Below are 18,801 nucleotides of genomic sequence, written 5' to 3'. Positions count from 1 at the left end.
CACTCAGCAGTGAAAAGGAGTGAAGTACTGGCACATGCTGCAATACGAATGAACCTTGAAGACATTTTGCTAAGTGGGAGAATCCAGATACCAAAGACTACGTATTGCATGGTTCCATTTATATAAAATGGCCACAATACGCAAATCTGTAGAGACAGAAAGCATATTGGCGGTTGCCCAGGGCTGGGGCATTGGGAGAATGGGAGTGACTGGGGAGTGACTGTCAGTAGGGACACGGTTTCCTTTTGGCGTGATTATGGGTGATTTTAAAAATTATCTTTATGCCTTTCTACAATATCTAAATGTTTTTACAATGAATAACTTTATATTTAATGAATTATTTCAAACATTCAGAAAAGCATAGAAAGTTTTATATATATATAGATATATCTCTACCGTAGTCCTACCATCTGGCTTTGTCAAATCTTTTTTTGAAAATTGATTTGAGAAAGAAACATCGATTTATTGTCCTACTTATTTATGCATTCACCGGTTTATTCTTGGATGTGCCCTGACTGAAGATCGAATCTGCAACCTTGGTGCACTGGGATGACACTTTAACCAACTGAGCTACCCGACCAGGACTCAGCTTTGTCAAATCTTAACGTTTTGTTATACTTACAGCAAATGGAAATTGGGACAATTGTAATAGAACAATAAAATACCTAAAAAAAGAAATAAAATGTAGACAGTTTTATCTTCTTCCCAGAATTAATCACTGTTCTTAAGTTTAGTGCTTATCAATGTCATGAGAGTTTTTTTAAAGATTTTATTTATTTTTAGAAGATAGGAAGGGAGGGAGAAAGAGAGGGAGAGAAACGTCAATGTGCAAGAGATGCATGGACCAATTGCTTCTCTCATGCCCCCAACTGGGGACCTGGTCCACAACCCAGGCATGTACCAGCCAGGGCTCATGCATATTTTATCTTTACAAATACATATGCATATGTGTATATCTATACATATACATATCAACACATATACATATCATATGTGGGTTTCCACGTATACATGATATGCATATACACATATATTACATATACATATCAATATGTGGGTTTCCATAAATAATATATATGGTATTTGTATGCCCATTTCTAAATTTTAAACTGTATGGTGTATGTACTGCATTTTTTTGTGCTCAACAAGCTTGTGTTTTAGATTTATCCATGCAGCTGTAGATTAGATTATTATTTTAAAGATTTCATTCATTTATTTTTAGAGAGATGGGAAGGGAGGGAGAAATGAAGGGAGATAATGTGTGACATACATTGATCAGTTGCCTCTCACACGTTCCCAGCTGGGGACCTGGCCCACAGCCCGGCGTGTGCCCTGACTGGGAATTGAAACTGTGACCTTTTGGTTCGCAGGCCAGCACTCAGTCCACTGGGCCACACCAGCCAGCGCTAGATTATTAAAGTTTAAGTATATATTGAGTATTTTAAGGTTTTAATATAGCAACATATATACATTATATATGTGTGTACACACACATCCTCTTGTTGATGGATATCTAGGTTGATTCCTTCCCCACCCTATTAAACACAGTGCTCTTGTGAACATTTCTGCACAGGGACCTTCAAGTACATCTTCAACAGCTACCCTGTCGGGTATGTGGCATGTGCATTTCAACTTGACTAGATATTGCCAAGGGGCTTTTCAAAGTGGTTATACCAGTGAGAGTTTCCACTGCCCTACATCCTGGTCAACTCATGGTATGTCAGCCTTTTCACTTCCAGCAATTTGATGTGTGATGGGTTATTTTTATTATTCAGAACAAACAACAAAAAAGATAGAACAAGAACGTTATTTCCATTAAAAGAAGAAATACTCCAGGTTTTGGAGGAAGACAGCCCGGGTTTGAATGCTGGCCCCGAGAGCTGTGTGACCTCGGGAAGGGGCGCCCCTCCCGCCCCCACTGCCTCAGCCCTGTGCTCCGGAGTGGCTGAGAGGACACAGCACAAACACCGAGCACACCGCCCCTGCGGTAGTGATTTATTCACAACGCCACTTGCTCATTTCAAGCAGGGATACAAATGAGCAATAAAAGATGCCAAAAGGCAGACAGTTAGGAGACAGAAGAGGAGACGAAACAGGCCAGTAACCCAGATAGGACGCTCTGTCCTTGGAGACCAGGACGGGCCGTGCAGGGGCCTAGGGAACAAGGCCTGCCTTCTGCAGGGGAGAGTCTGAAGAACATTCTTGTAGTTTGTTTTATCAGGGGTGGAAAAAGAGTGCTGGACCCCCTTGGGGTCCCTGCCGACTCCTCTCTATAGATGAAGACAAGAAAGGACGAGGCTGTGGAAGCCCCACCTCTTTGGTCCGGTTACGGGGGAGCCCGGGAGGCTGTGCCCGTGGAGAGGGCCGCCCCCAAGACAGCTCTGAGGCCAGGGGAGGGTTAGGAGAATAGTAACTTATCATTTATGAGGGGAGCCTACATAGCCCATTTGAATTTGACAACAACCTCCCGAGGTGTAGACAGGGCAGACACCATGCTGCCTTCTGTGTCCAAGGTCATCCAATCAGGAAGAGACTTGGAATTGAACCTTTGCAGAAACTCTTTTTACGGTGCTGTCCTGTCTCTGAGGAGGACACGTGAACTGGCCTGGGGCCGAGGTGCGCCTTGAGGGCTGCAGGCTCTGGGAACAGGACAGAAGGACACGGCTGGGCGAGTAGAGCAGTGGATCAGTGTGAACTGGCAGCCTGACCCAACAAAGATGCCAGGGCTATTCTGGGTGGCATGGGGGAGGGGGAGGGGAGTCTGTAATGGGAACAGCACACTCCCCGTCTACTCCCTCTGCTGCCCCAGGCTTCCTTTCCACCACTGATCCCTCGTAGTGAGCAGGTTGTGGCCGAGAGGAGGCCTGGCTGCATGTACCCACCCCTCCCTACAGCGGCCTGCGGCTACAGGCCGTGTGCGCTCAGTAGGTCCTAGGAGCTCTCCCGGGACTCTCCCTCCAGATGGCTGTTATCACTGTTTGGTTTTCCCCTTTATATTATTAAAAAGTCACTCTTGGCTCCAGCTTGGGGGCTGACCCCTTTCTCATCACCAGCTCTGTCTGGTCGCCCCCTTTCTTCTCCTGTTCTGAACACAGGTGCCCAGCGGCCCAGGGTGTGTTCTCCTCCCAGGCCCTGCACGTGCACCTGCCTCAGCACCTCGGACTTTTCTCCCCCTGCAGTGTGGTTCCCAGCCCCGCATCAGCCACCCCCTCGCAGCACTCCCCTCCCTGCAGGTCTGAAAGCTCACTCTTCTCATTTCCCTCCAAGACACTGCCCCACCTCCTGTCCAGGGCAGCTGGTGTGCCTCCCTGCTTCTCACAGGCCTGTGAATCAATCTAGGGACCCAAACCGGAGCTGAGAAGTTTCTTACTGAGGTCAACGTTGCCTCTATCATGAAACCAGTGAAACTTTCTATTCTGATTCTATTTAGAGTCAGGAACGTTCTCTCGTTAAACTTGGAGGTAGCCCGAATAGAAAATTAAAAGGAAAAACAAAAGAACAATAAGCTGAACTGCCCTTCTATGGCACTTTTAAGGATGAAGGCTGACTGGTGTCTCTGGTGTTCCCATAATTGTCATATCAACCTATCGGTAGGATTTGACCGTTTACCGAGCATCTCTTCTGTGGCAGATGTTGGCCCGGAGCCTCACACACACAATCACACCTCAACCTGAACAGTCCTGCAGGGTCCACGTGTTAGCCCACCTTTACAGGTGAAGAAACTTGGGCTCAGAGAGGTTAGAAAACCTTCTCAAGGCCAGCAACACGTGGCAGAGCAGGGACCAGGATTCAGACTGTTCTAAATCCGAAGTCCAGTCTCTTTTGACTGTCCCATGGTGCCCCTGAAAAGCATCCAGGGCAGCCAGGCTGCACAGCCAAAGGGCTGGCGTTGCAGACGGGATGCTGGGAACTGCATGTGAACAATGGGCTACAGACATTGCCATGGGCTACAGAACCTTAGAAGATAGCTTTGTGTAAACACAATTAAAAATAAAGTCTCTTGTGAGAAATTAAAGTCATACTTGAAAAATAATTATTGCTGGAGCTGGTGGAAAAAATATTTTTTCAAAGTAACATTAAGACAAAATTGTTCGTGGTTATGGAAGGCACCTCACCCGAAGTTTCTCTGCATCAGCTAGCGGCCACGTAGAGACGTGGAGAAGACAGAGAAAGGGAGGGACCTCCAACATCGGCGGATGTGGGTGTGTTTCAAGAGCTGCTCGGCAATAGCCCCTTGTTTTAGAGACAGGCTGGGGAGAGTGTGTGGGGTAGACGCTTGCTGCTGGAGGAGCAGAAATACACTTCTCCAACAAGAGTTTTCTAACGGGACAGCATGACACCAGGTACTGACTCCTTCCTAACAAGGCTGCTCTCCTCACCCCTCGAGCAGAAGGCCACAGTGTGTTCTCCCTGGAACACCCAGGCCAAAGGAAAGCCAACTGTTCCACGCTTGAACCGAGCAGATGGGACAAGGTCCTGAGGAGTTAAATGTGCTTTGGGAAGAAAGTTTTTCAGCCCTTATTAAGTTATGCTGCAAATGGTGGGACCCAATGCTAAGGGAAGGCACCCCCCTTCCAGGGAGGCAGCTTGCTCTGCAGCCTGAGGCCACGGTTCCCCCACATGGGGGAAGCTGCACCCAACGACGGCCCCACCCTCAGGCTTCCTCTGGGACAGGAGGGCGTGGGGCCAGTGGCTCTTGCACCACGAAGCGGCCCTCTGGCTGTCTGAGCCGAGTCAGAACTGCAGTGGGAATTCCAACTATGAGAGAACTGTTTTCACTTTAGTTTGACCACCAACTGCTCCTTTAGAAAAAGTAATTAAAACTTTTGTTTCATATAAAGTCTTCCTAGGTCTATTTTTACTTTTCTTTTGCATTTTTGTGATTTTAATAAAGGCTCTGAGATAAGTGTTATTTATTGTGGTTATTAGTCATAGCAAAATGGTCAGTCACATTAAAAAAGAAAAAATGTACAGCAGTGATTGAGAACTGCATGGAGTTGATCATCTGGTACTTGTTAATAACTCTTTTGGGAGTAATTTAGATATCAGAGTTTTTTTCTTAGAGAAACCTGTAATAACTATTTACATCATTTGTGTCTGAGTGTGGTAGAGAACACTGATATGTCAGAACTGCCTTAATACCTTTACCCTCACCCAGCTCTATTGGATATTGCCTGTACAGAATACATGCTCTGTGTGTATTCTGAACAGGTCCACACATATAAAATAGCATGGTTAAGTTGTGAATACACTTAACCATGATTTTAAAAAACTTATAAATATGTGTGTATCTTTACATGTCCAGTATAAAGTGTTTAGGGAGCACAGTCCTTTGGGACCCAGCCAGAAGTACTGGTGACACAGACCCGCAAATTCGGGCTGGGGAGCAATTCCAGACAACACCGAGACCTGATTCTTCCCAAGGAGTTACGGGGGAGACGATACTACAGAGAGAGCTAAAGTAAGAAGCGTTTGAGGAGTAGGCAGAGTTTTCTGGCTTTCCTGTGGCAAAGAAAACACTCACTGCCTCTTTCCTTGGGTCACTTTCCTCCGGCAAGAAGGACGGTGGGGGCGGGGGGGGGCAGAGGACAGGAAAGGTGGGGAGGGCACTGCAGACGCGCATCGGTGTCTGGTCCAGCCCCGTTGCCAGCGGGTTCTCTGAGACGCACAGACAAGCACAGATTCTCCTCTGAAGCCGCAGAGAGGCACTGGAGAAGGCAGCAGTCGCACCGTGAACAAAGACACCAATGTACATGTTGGTGTCTAGAATACATATTGTTTAAAGTGTGCTACTTTAAGATAGCTGTTTTAATTTCAAAAGTATGTGAATGGTTTTTCAGCGTATGCAAACCATTTTATTTTTGCAAAAAAGGAAGTTATTTAAGAGGTTATTTAACTTAAAAGTTATTTGAGTTCTTTAAAAGGAAGTAAACTTTAAAAAAAAAAACAGAAATAAAGAATGGACATTTACAATCACCGAGCAGAAAGCTCAGCTTCAGGAAAAGTGCCCGTCGTGCTTTCCAGTCGGGACTGTGTGCCTGAGGCGGGGGCCGCGCTCTGAGAAGCGAATAAACTCTGAAGCACGAAATGGCAAAACTCAAATCAAGATCCCTTCTCAGCTCCAGATTAAAGGGTTAAAGAGGCATGACAAATGCCACGCGCCACCTCAAGTGGGTGTGGGTGGGGAGGCAGGGCACAGGGCACTGCCTGCAGGCTATCACTCGTTCTGGCTGAAACGGAACATTGCCTATATAATGCAACAGTACTGTCCATACAGCCTTTCCTGACCTTGATTATTGTACTGTGGTTACGTGAGATGACGTCCTCACTGTGAGGAAACATAAATAAAGGGCCAGGACATCTTCAACTTAATCTCAGATGCTGGGGTGGGGGCTGGGGAATGAATAAAGTGAGAGGTGGCAAAATATGAATCAGTGAATTTTTCATGAAGGGTATATGCAAATTCCTTGTATTATTCTCGAAATTTTTATTTTTCAAAATAAAAACTTTAAAAACGCACGCCTTCTCAGATTCTCTCTCATTATCTAACCAACATAAAGAAATGCCTCCACCTGGAAACTTTGAAACTAAGGAACTTTTCTAAGCAGAAGCTTCACTAGCATTTCCTTCCAGCAGAGGGCGCTAGAGTAGTAGTTTTTAAGTCTGGCTTCCTTGCTGGAAGCCTCACCTGGAAGCTTTAGAAAAAAAAAATTAGTCCTGAGATCCTTCAAAGATCCTTTAAATCAGACTCTTTGAAGCCCAACTCACAGGTGATTCTAGTTTCAGACAGGGTGGAGAATCTCTGCCTTAGATGCTGCACTACTGTGGGTCTCTACTTAGACTGGAAAGGTAGATTTTAAGTCCAAAGTGACACCATTGAAAAGTCTTCTGCTCATGAACTTGCTACTTACAAACTTGCTTGGTGTCACCTTGGGTAGGATCAGCCTTTTAGAAGGTAGATGGAGCAGGCATCTGATGCCCAGTGAGAAGCTGTAGACCTACGCAGCCAGCTTCCCACCCCAGCTTTGGGCAGATTCTTGCCTTATCCTGCCATTAATATTTCTAGGATAGAGAGAGAACAAAGAATCTCTGGGAAAGTGCATTGGTATTCAGCCTCCTAAATGCCTTTATAAACAGATTTTCAATTAAGGGACTGTGGTCCAGCTGAGTAAGGAGTCACTCTGTTAGGTTTGAATGCCTGGCTTTGTTCTTCGTGGCCACCAGTAGAGGGAGCTGCACACCCACCCAACAGACGCCAACTGCACCTAAGGGCTAGGATGTGGAAACAGGTGGAAATGCTGAATCACGGAGCTGGGTGAGGCTTTGAAGATTGGACACACCTCTCTCATCTCCTGATCTACTTACTTCTCTGTATTCCCCACTGGACTTGGGTGCTGACCGTGTCTCATTGACCTTTTGTCTGCAGAGTCCCCCACAGTGCCCAACACACAGTAAGGCAAATACTAACTATTGTTGCTGCTCTTGGCACCAGACAAATGAATATTCATCAGACCGGCCAAATGCTGGCCTTCGTTGGGATTGCCAAGAGGCCGAAGTGCCCTTCCTCCCCACTTCAGGCTCCTTGTGGGGTATTTTCTGCACCCCAGGCCACCGAGAGAGACACTTTGTTTTCATCACAACACCTCTCCTTCACGGAGACCCCTACTTTAGGTCCTGAGATTCCCCCTTCCATCTGTGTCCCCCTCACCAGTCCATAGTAAAAGCCTCGGTCTGCCCACAGGCCCCTGGCCCGAGTGACTGGGTACAGGACTCACACTCCGGCCGGCGCAAGTGGCTGGAACTTCCACTGCTCCTCCTCGCAGTCCAGGAAAAGCCGGTTCATGATCTTGTTCTTCTCCTCAGGGGGGATGAAGTTCTCGATAATTAGGTACCTGGGAGTGGGAATGAGGCAGAGACGGGGAATTGGGCAGAGAGGCCCCACAGGTATATGTGAAGTTGAAGGATCAGAAGTAAGAAGCAAAGAGGCAGAGGGAACACAGGTGGAAAAAACAAAAAGTTGGGGGGATCCCAATAGAAATAACAGACTGGAAAATCAGTTCTTCTAATGCACAGAGTGCAGGCTCGGGGCTGCAGGGGTGCCTTGAGGACAGCACCCAGCATGCACTTTGGGGCATTCGTCAACTGCAGACTGCGGAGGGAAGGAGGAAATGGGAGGTAGGAGAAACTCCAGAAGTTCTCCCTCATCCCTCCACATGTTAACCCTAAGGCTCACGAACTCCTGGGTGGCAGCTGGAATGAGGCCTCCAGGAAGAAGACGCTGTTAGGGAGAAGCCTGGGGCCCAAGGGACGGCTGTGAGGACCAGGGAGGGGAAGAGCAGGGAGCCTACTTGAGCTTGAGTTCCCGGGTCTGCTCATTCTGCGCCTCCTCCAGGTCCTGCCGCACGCGGATGTACTCGTCGTGCTGGTCCTGGATCTCCGCCTTCACCGCCTGCAGCTTGGCGTAGAGCTGGGTGGGGACAGGTGCAGCTCAGAGGCCACCCAGCTCGGGCCCTGACAGCCGCAGGCTCAAGGTCCACCAGCTCAGCCCGGGACAAAGCCAGGGCGGGGTCTGAATCTCCGTCTGGCTACCCCACCACGAGGCAGGACAGGCTATTCGAAGGCTGTCCTGTCCCTCCTCCACTGGGGCCTGTTCCCTGCCCGCTCTCAGCTGCCATCAGCAGTGTGGAATGTTCAGACTCGAAGAGACTCTGGGGACCTCTTGGTCCAACACCCTCTTTTTATAGGTGAGGAACCTCAGGCACAGGGTTGTTCAAGGTCACACACAACTAGTTAACAGAAAAGCCAGAATCAGCACCCAAGTACAGGACTGCTAGTCCAGGGCTCAGGGAGAGGATGGGCTTGGAGGCTGAACCCACCCCACTCCCGCCTCTGCAGGGGCTCTCTGAAGTGGGGGGTGTAGGGGGCAGCACTGGTCCTGCAGTCCCACTTCTAACCATAGAGAGGTGTGTCCCTGGAAACTGCCACTGTGACTAGGCCTCTGCCTGGCCCACCCTGGGGCAGCCACTCAGCAACCCTAAGAAGCTCTCCAGGTTCTTCCCAGAATCCAGGCCGAAACTTGCTGCTTCCTGCCCTTGATCCTCATGTACACACCTCTCCCTGGCCATGGGCTTTGCAGGACTCTGGTGGCCGGATATTCTCATCCCTCCACACACCCTCGAGGGTCCTGTGTTTCCTTCCTGGAGCCCCGCCAGGCCCAAGTCTCCTCAGGCTCCCTCACTGTCCCCCTGGCCCTGCTCCAGGCCGGGCCAGCCAAACTGTGACTCACTGGTGACGCTGCAAAGGGGGAAGTTACCCAGGACCACGAGGACAGCAGCCTTGGAGACAGGAAGTGACAGTGTGGCATTCCCAGCCTAACAGGCCCAGCGTGGGGGCCTGGGAGAAAAGACTCTGTTCCACCCCAGCAGACCTGTGCCTTCCCCGCGCCTCGCCCCAGCAGCCCAGGCAATGTGACTGGGGTTCAGCAGTTCAAGGCAAGTGGGAAGAGGCCCTAAAACACACACACCCCTTGGGCAGGTGACTATCTTGGGCAGAGGCTGCCGGGCCCTCACACCTTGACCCCGTCCTGCTGTGGCATCTCACCTTCTTGAGTTTCTTGGTTTTGACCTCCACCTCCTGCTGCAGGGACGTGTAGGTGCCCCGGAGCTCCATGGTCTCCTCGTCTCGGAGCATCATCTCCTGCTGCATCTCCCGCTCACGGCGTTTCTAGGCCAGTGCAGGGCACAGGGGCTCAGAGCCGCAGCCCGCAGCGGGGAGGCTGCGGGAGCTCAGGGACAGGCTCACTCGGCCTCTCACGGGACCCGGCTTCGCTGTGGCCACAGCCGCCAGGAGGGAGAAGGGAGCGTCCTGCGGCCCCCATCCATCGTTCCCACCCTGTCCTCAGTGGAGCCTCTCCGAACTTTCTTCTCAGCTCACACAGCCGTGCCTCTGCCAGACACTGTCCATGTGGACGGAGACCCCGGCCCTAACTAACCGCTGCTGGCACATTCCAGGGGTGTCAACCACACATAACAGGTGTCCGTCACGTGGGCTTCCCAGCTGCCTCCTCGTCTCCCGTGCAGTATCACAGTGGACTGGTGAGACCCAGTCGTGGTTGGTGATGACTCAGGACAGCCATACAGTTGGCAAAGAACTCTCGCCCTTGTGGGAGGCCCCGGAATTCGTACCAGGTGCAGCGGAGGCCGATGTGGTGGAGAGCCACCACTTTCTGTCACCCACCAGCTAGCAGGTCCCCCACCAGAGACAGGCCCTGGGCTGGCAGGCCCACGGAACCCAGGGCAGCACGTCTTAGGGTCCCAGCACTGTTCCAGGGATCCTGACTCTCTGAGGGCTTTTGGGCAGATGCCCCTCAGACGTGACCTTCAGGCCATGTGCCCCCAGGGACCTGAAGCCCCAGCCCTACCTGCTCAGCAATCTCCTGCCTCTTCAGTTCCAACATCTTCTGCTGCTCGTTGGTGTGATCCATGATGTTTCTGCCCCCGATGAGCAGCTTGCTCTCCATGGCCTGGGGGGACACAAAGAGGTTTGGAGACAGGCTATTTGAAGCGCCGCAGGGTCCCCAAGTTGAGGGTTTGCTTCCCTGATGGGGCCTCCTGGCCCTCCCCAAGAATGAGATTTTTCCTCCAGCCTCTTGGGCCCCAGCCCAAGGTTCTTGTTGTTGGTAGGTGAGAAAAAGAGGAGGGAGTCCCTCAGGGAAGGCAGGGCACCTGATCTCTTTGCTTGGGATCCAGATGGAAGGTGGTTCACCAAGCCCAGGAGGGTGTGCAGATGGCAACCTAATCCTGGCAATCAGCACCCAGCTGCTGTCCGGGACAGGGAGACTGGAGGGAGTCACCAGAAACAGGAAGGGTCTCTCAACACGGGCACCAGGAAAGTCTAGTTGTGGGCTGATGTGGAAAGCAGAGGAAAAGCCAAGAGGAGAAGACTCCGCCACACCAAGGGGCACACGGGGCCGCAGCAGCACGCGAGCTTTGGAGATGCCCCGACAGACCTGGGTCCCACCCACTAACCACAAAGCCTTGGCCCGGTGACCCCCTTGAGTTCTCACATCTGAAATTCTGGAACCGACTGTGAACAGGGGTGCCTAGCAAACATTTGCTGAGCAGTATTTGCCAGGGACTGAACTAGGCCCTGAACAGACATTACCTCTGCCCTCACCCTAAGAGGGAGGCACTGTTACCCTCTTGAACGAAGGAAGAAGTTGGAGGAACTAGCCCGAGGGCGTGCAGGTAGCTGGCAAACCCGCCATCCCCGGGCTCTGTGGAAGCTCCTCGCCCGTGTTCGCCACAGACATTCCATAGACGCCTGCTGCATTGGAAGCTTCAGTGATTACAGATTTGTGTAAGCTGTGTGCACTGTGACTACACTAAATGCATTTATACTGTTGCTCCTCACAGGGGGTGCTGCTCCAGGGCACCCCAGCTGTCCTCTGAATTCATCCCAGGCCTCCTGGAAGGGCGAAATCACCTTGAGCCACCAGGAGAAACTGGCTGCCTCTGCAGTGGAATTTTTCCCAGTGGGACCTGCTGACCTGCCTGAGGGCTCTCAAAGCAGGGGATGCTGTCAGAAGGGGACCCCTGTGTCACCCGTGAGAGCCTCATCACTAGGGACAGAGGAGGACTGGGGTTAAGAGTTGCTTCTGGGAGGTCAGAAGTTGGATTATGTGAAGGTGCCAGAGGGCACTGAGCAAAACTGGGTCAGTCAGAGCAGCCCCAGGACCCCTCAGAGGCCAAGGAGAGAGCTGCTGCAGAGAAGGGCGCCCTCCAGTGGCTGCCTGTCTTCACTGCCACGCCACAGTCACCTGCCACACCCACCTCCCCCCACCAACCCTGACCTTGCTGGGTTAAAATGTCTAACTGTTCATGCCCCCATACATCACAGACCCGAACTCATCCTAGACTCTTCCTTTTCCCTCAAGATTGGCACCTGCACCACCCTTGAGTGGGAAACTCCTTAAATTTTGTGTGCTGGGCACCTTACCTACCTCACCCTGGTGTCCACCCCACATCTCATGCACCCTCGGTCGCTGGTTAAATCCCATCGAGTCTGTCTTCCTGGTGTGGCCCACACCACTCCAACCTTTTCACCTTCATGATACCTGCTGACTTCATGAGATCCTCGGGACTCACCTCAATCAGTCACGATCGAGTTACTGCCTCAGTTTCCCCTTTCATCCATCTCTACATGACACGCAGAAGGATCCACCAAAAATGCAACTCTGAGCGTGCCCCCTCTGCTGCAATCAGTTCAAGTGGCCCCGCTCCTTACAGGATAACCCCCCAAGTCTGCGGCAGTCCAGGCCCCGGGCTGCCCCAGCCTCCCCTCCCCCCACCGTGTGCCCTGCACTCCAGCTCCACCACGGGAACCCCAGCGCCCTGTGTGCTCTGCCTTTTCACGACACAGGCCTTCTCTTCCCACCCCACGTCCCCCCGGAGAGCGGATACTTCTCCTGCAAGACACAGCTTGAGCTTTTCTCTGATTCCCTCCAATCTGCACGTTTCCCCCCTCAGGCCTCCTCAATAACCAGGACACTCTCCTAGTGTTCTGCCACGACGTCCCATTGTTGGTGCACATTCTCTCTCCCCTGCGAGCTTCTCCAGGGCAGGAACATGTCTGACTCGGGTCTCAGTGTCAGGCCTCAGCACAGCGCCAAGCACACCGCAAGTGCTCATCCGTGTCTGATGAACTGAAAAGAATCCTTGGGGCTGACCCAGAAGGGGGTTCCGGGTCCCTTCTCTGGGGTCCCTCATCCCAGCTTTTCCTCCTTCAATGGGCCAACCCACACTCACTGTTGCAGGATGAAAGGGCAGAGCAGCAGGGTCTGGGCACCCGGGACACCTAGTGGGAGGGATAGGCTGGGTGTGAAGAGGGAGAAGGAGAAAAGGCAGCAGCTCTCTCTCATCCACAAGGAAGCCACCTAGTGCTCTGGGCCGCGGATGACTGGTCCCTCTTAACGACAGGGAATGGAATCTTGAGGGACCACCGCATTCTGGGACACCCTTGTCCACTCCAGCCCTGAGTCCCTGCACTTCCCTTGGCACTTTATGTAACTCGTGTTCTTCACTCTTTGCTACCTAATAAAAACACACTAGTTCTCTAATTGGGTTACGTATGAGAATCTCCGGGGAGCTTTTAAAACTCCCAAATGCCAGGCCCAGCACATTATCCTGGGCCCCTCCACTCCTGGCTGTGAGAACTCCTAGGCCAGGCGCTCCAGAGAAGACCCAAGAAAGGCAGGCACAGGCAACAACAGGAGATGTCTTGTTTTTTTTTTCCTGCCTGATTTAAAGACTGGGGCGGAGCAAGAAGCACAGGACAAGGAACCAAGAAAAAGCAAGCCATTATTTTCTAGGTACCTACTACATGCTGGGTTTTTCAGATCCAGTCCTCTTAATAACCCTTTAAGCAATGGGTCTCAAACTTCTATGTCTATTAGAATCATCTTTCAAAAAGCCCAGTGCCTAGGCTATACCCCACTGCCAGTTAAACTGGAATGCGGACGGGAGGGGGGATAGGTAGTGAGGTCCAAGCATCGGTGATTTTGAAAGATTCCCAGGTGATTTCAGCATGCAGTCAAACATGAGATTCACTGCCTTTGGAGGTCTCCTGAATCAGCATCACTTGGGAGCCTGTCAAAATGCAGAATCTCAGGCCCTATCAGACCTAGTGAATCAGAAACTGCCTTGTAACGAGATCCCAGGTGACTTGAAGGGGCATATTATTAGCGCCATCATTTTTCCAATGAGAGCTCAGAGAGGTTAAGTAAATCATCCAAGGTCACATTGTGGCCATTAAATATAAATGGAGAATCCAGACCCAGGCTGGCCTGGCTCCAAAGCCCATGCTCTTTCTACTGCAGACAATGTGTTCAGTGCTTCGGGAAGCAGAAAAGCAGAACTTGCTGGGGCCAGAGGTGGAGCGGGAGGCGGGAGGCGGGGGGGGGGGGGCGGGGGGCATGTTTCCAGCAAGAAAAAATCATATCTCACTAATCTCCAAGGTCATCACAGTACATGGAGAAGCCAGTGGCTAGAACTTTAGAGGTTAACATGCTTCCAGCAAGGTTCTTCATTAGAGGTTATTCAAAATCACAGAGCATGTGAGGAGCCGGAGAAAGGGAAGTACTTTCTCACAACAGAAAAGTGGATTAGTAAAAGGAAACAGAAATGAACAGGCCTCTGTGGAGATGGAAAAAAGCTCAAATGTTAAATGCTGGGGCTGGTCTCCACTGGAAAGTGTGCACTGGTGAAACACCCACCCTCACAGAGGCACCTGAATCCTCCTGAAGGTGGTCGGGCACAGGAGGACTTCTCAGCTGTGCGAGTCAACACAGGCAGGAGAGGAGCTTCAGTTATGGCTGGACATTTCGGGAAAACGTACTCTAGGAGCTCTCTCATTAAATGATAGCTATGAGCCATCAGTTAAAAGCCAAAAGGGGTGGGAGGGTTGAGGAGAGAGTCGATGTTTGTTGTTCCCACAAGACATCGGCTTAATATGCTGCCACAGCTGAAAGAGTCAACAGCATCTGGCCGGCCACCATCATGAAGGCTGTTTAGAAACAAAACAGAAATCGTTCTACCCTAATAGAAAACCACGGTATGTAGCCGCATCTGGAGTCCTGCACACGGTCCCCTCCCTGCATCTCTGGGGACACGAAGGAGAGAAGATCCAGAGTAAGGCGGCTAAAACCAGAGAAGGGCTATTCTAAGAGACCTTGAAAAATAGGCCTCTTTTTCACTCTGCAAAGACAAAGGAAGGTGAAGAGAATAGGCCTGGAAACTCTACAATCAAAACAGGTGTGAAAAGCGAAGATCCAGACTTTTCCAATCAATCCTGCAACATGGAGTAAGAGCTTATATCCTGAGATTTTAGGATAAATAAAGGGAAGTTCTATCCTGTACAGAAGGTAATAAATTTATGGGATCTGATATTTCGGGAGCATGGAATTAAATGCTTAACAGTTTATTCTGGGGACATGTTTTTAACCTTTTATTGTCTTCCTCTCCTTTCAGAAAAAATTGCACTTACATCAAAATGACCACCAAAATAATGAGAAAAGACTTCATATTTTCTCACCTAGCTAATCAGCTTCTGTTATTTCCCATTTTTTTCTAGATTTCCCATATGCATACACCATTTTTTTCATATCTATAGACATGGTATAAATAGAAGCTTATGTCCTGCTATTTACACGTTATCACATATCTCAGGCAGTGTCTGTTACTTCCATAATGTTTACAAGTTTAATGATTGCATACTATTTAGAGTGGATGATTTATAATATATTTAGCCCCCATTATAAGATTATTATTAATTGTTTATTATGTTTGCTGTAAACACCTTTGTGCATATAATTTTTTGCGTTTTTACATGACTTTCTTGGCAGGAAATTTCAAGAGTGGATAAAGAGTTACAAACATTCTGGGTGTCTTAGAAGATACCGTCCAATAACCTTTCTAGTGGTTTATGCCACTTACACAACTGCCAGCTATGATAATGGAACCACTTTCATTAGAATATTATATGCATGAAGTGTTCTCATTATTTTTAAAATCATCTATAATAACAGATTTAAAATCAAGCCTCTCTACTTACTTTATATTCCCCATACCTTTGAGGTCTTGTGGAAGTCTGACCTCCCCTTTCACAAAATACCCTTTTATACTTTTGGGCGTGATTTTTCAGTGAGGCAGTAGACCTCTGATTCAAAACAATTGTTTCTTCAACCTCCACCTTCTCTAGCTACTCACACGTAGTCCCACGCTCTCCTTAGTCAAAACTCTGCCTGACCATGTCCAAAGGGGTTCAAGAACTGGGTAACCAACCCATCTGGACGTTATGGGGCAGAGGCAGAATCTGAGCTGCTAAGCAGGCCCGGAATTTGATGCAGCAGCCCAGACGACCAGGCCCCAGGTTCCAACACAGGCTCTGTGTTGGTTCTCGCTAATCCACCTTCGTTAGGGTCTACCTGCGTTATGGACCTCCTTCTTGGACCTAGAACTCTGCTTCAGAATCTCTCCTTCCAGCTGAGCCCAAGCTGCATGAAGAGGGTCCCTGGATGCTGCCTGGCTGCCTATCATCGCCCCATCCTGCCTGTTCGTTGTCCCCGTGCTTCCCTCCTGCCCCGCCAGAACCCAGCACAGATGTGGTCTGAATGACAACTTAATTTGCCTTTTCTGTTACTTGCCAAGTCCTGCCCACTTGTCCAGCCCACGTTATCAGCCAAGCCTGCCCAACAGACCCTGCATTGTGCTAGAAGAGGGGCTGGCCCTGGCACAAATCTGTGGGTGGGCCTCGATCCAGGTGCAAGGTCTTAGCCCTCTAGCACCTACTCTCAACTCATGATGTTGGCTTTGCACCCACGTTCTGAAATATGCCATGCACAAGCTTCAATTCTTTGCTTTGAAATGGGGTTTTGTTTTTGTTTTTTGCTTTTGCTTTTTGTTTTTCCCATCTCTCTAAGGATACCCTCTCCTCCTTTTCCTCAAGAGTTCTCTGCCCTTAACTCTCACCTATGAAGGGCAGGGAGGGACAGGAGTGCCTCAAACGCGTAGGCCCATATCAGGCTGGGGGTACTAAGCAGAAGGCCAGGAATATGGGGTTTCTAGTCTCTAGAAAAGGTTCTCTGGAGCTCTGAGCTGCCTGAGTTAATGCTATCTTTGTGATCTCTCAGCGCAAAGAGGTACAGGTGGGTGGAGCTTGTGGGCAGGACTGGGTTTGGCTCTACTGGTTCTACATACGTCCAATGCACCTAAAAGGTCTGCAGAAGCTGGGGGGTGGGAGAGATGGGCTGGGAGCTCCAGGACACCATGATCTGACTCTGGTTAGAGGGATACAAATCACAGGGTAACTAAGGTGACCTCAGAAAAACATCCACCCCAACCCCTTTGGCTTTACAAATGAGGAAACTGAGGCCCAGAGATGGAGTACTCTAAGCCTGGAGTTCATAATCAAGGAATCTTTAACAGCATTTGCTCCTTTATTGACTATGTACTTCCCAGATACTTTCCCAATTTGATTAGTCTTGATTCTAGGTGTTAGAGGCTGGTCGGCTGCTATGACAACGGCCAAGATCACCATAGGGACCATGTCCACTTGCAGACAGAGCTTGGGATATTCAGAGGCTCACCGTTTCCTATTTCGGGAGCAACTGGAGTACATGTAAAACCAGAAGGTGAAGCAAGAAGGCCCCAGTACTCAGTAAGTGCTGATGCGGGAAGCCAGAACAAAGACAGCCAGGCCCAGCCAGTCACTCTGCTGAGAAGATACGATCAAGTATAATTTTACAAGGACAGAGAAGCCATGCAGGCTTTGCCCTGCCGCTGCCAGCTATTCTATGACATTTTGCAGGAGACTGGAATCTCAGATGCAACTTGCCATGTGCTGCAGCTGGGCTAGGTGACTTTTACAGTAATCATCCTATTTAATCATCCCAAGAACCTTATGAGATAACGAGTATGATCCCCATTTGACATAAAAGAAAACTCAGGCTCAGACAGGTGGAGCGACTTGCTCAAGGTCATGGTGCCAGTAAACAGCAGAAATGATATTTGAACAGAAGCCTCCTAGTTCTAAGTCCAGTGTGCTTTCCCTCTCCCACAGGTTCTGGCAGGAAGGCACCTTGGAGAGAAGCAGCATTTGGTGTCTGCACCTCTGCCAGCTAAGGAACCAATAGGAAAGCTCAAAGCCCCTTTGCCTTCTCTTCCAGGCAGGGCTGCTGAGGATGTTTCTGCCTGTGTGAGGCCCTTATACCACGTGCCTGGGGGAGGCTGTCAGTGTCATTAGCATCCCTCAGAGAAGCAGAGAAGCTGAAAGCCCATGGGAAGGGCCACCTCTCAAGTTCTGTGGTGAAATGACACAAAGAGCGCTGGGCAAGGCAGCGTAAGCCCTGGTCCCGCTCTGCCACCCTGTGTCCTACAAAATCTAAGGCATCAGCCCCTGGACTTCAGTTTTCTCATCTGTAACATGGGGAGAATCCCCACTATCTTGCGGGCTTTGGGTGAGAATGGTGAGCTGGGTAATAGTTGTGAACATACTTGGTAAATTATAAAGTAATCAAACATCAGTGGTTACTTGATGTTTCAGCCCTGATGGACAATTACACACCACTTATCACAAAGAACAAAACAAAACAATTAGTGCAACAGCCTCTCAGGAAATTCAGCTACTCTACCATCACAGTCCCATTTCTCCTTTGGTGACTCCCTGGTTGTAGATCTTGAGAATCCAGCAGTAAGGGAAGAAGACTAAAGAGACAATGGTGAAGGGAAAAACAGGGTCATTTCCGGTGATTCTCTGACACAAATCAGGAGACTAAGTCTGAGTTTCCTGCCTTGAGCCTCCTTCGACAGCTCAAAATACAGCATCAATGACTGGTCTTTTGAACAGTAGGAATTCTCTCATCAGGAAGAGAGAACAACTGGCTACCAGGAAACACATGGGCTGCAGAGCAAGGTGAGCTGGACTCTCTACTCCAGCCTCGTACTAGACGGGCAGGGTATGGACGCCCAGAGTGCTTCAGTTCACCTTGGAGAAGAGCAGGAAGCAAAGAGCCAGTCCACCCACTTCAGTGAGAAGAGCATGAGCACCTCAGATCTGATCCTGACCTTCATCTCTCTCCCCCAACTCCCCTACTTGGCAGTATTCTAGAGCATTTCTCTTCAGCGTCAGAGATGCAAATCCAGCCAGATGCTATAAGGTCAGAACTGGATGAGACCTAAGGATGCAGAAAGTGCGGGCTCAGCATTTTACAGGGTCCAGAGGGCTTAGGTGGGTAGTCCTGGGTCA

General features: G+C 49.9%; 1 protein-coding gene across 9 annotated transcripts in view; it reads right to left on the bottom strand.

Annotated features, from left to right (window-relative positions):
- The window catches only part of KIF3C (kinesin family member 3C), a 46,212-nt gene that overhangs the window by 5,151 nt on the left and 22,260 nt on the right, over positions 1–18,801 (bottom strand). For all 9 annotated transcript variants that reach the window (XM_045844475.1, XM_045844472.1, XM_045844477.1 and 6 more), the window contains 4 exons: positions 10,421–10,522; positions 9,601–9,723; positions 8,349–8,467; positions 7,776–7,892 (listed from right to left, as the gene is read on the bottom strand). In XM_045844475.1, the coding sequence (XP_045700431.1) occupies positions 7,776–7,892; positions 8,349–8,467; positions 9,601–9,723; positions 10,421–10,522 (461 nt within the window). The remainder of the gene's footprint in view (positions 1–7,775; positions 7,893–8,348; positions 8,468–9,600; positions 9,724–10,420; positions 10,523–18,801) is intronic.

Source organism: Phyllostomus hastatus, unplaced genomic scaffold, assembly GCF_019186645.2.
Source record: "Phyllostomus hastatus isolate PE091 unplaced genomic scaffold, TTU_PhHast_1.1 phas_contig_402, whole genome shotgun sequence".
Lineage (NCBI taxonomy): Eukaryota > Metazoa > Chordata > Mammalia > Chiroptera > Phyllostomidae > Phyllostomus > Phyllostomus hastatus.
Note: the sequence above shows the minus strand (reverse complement) of the source record. Positions and strands in the feature narration are given on the sequence as shown.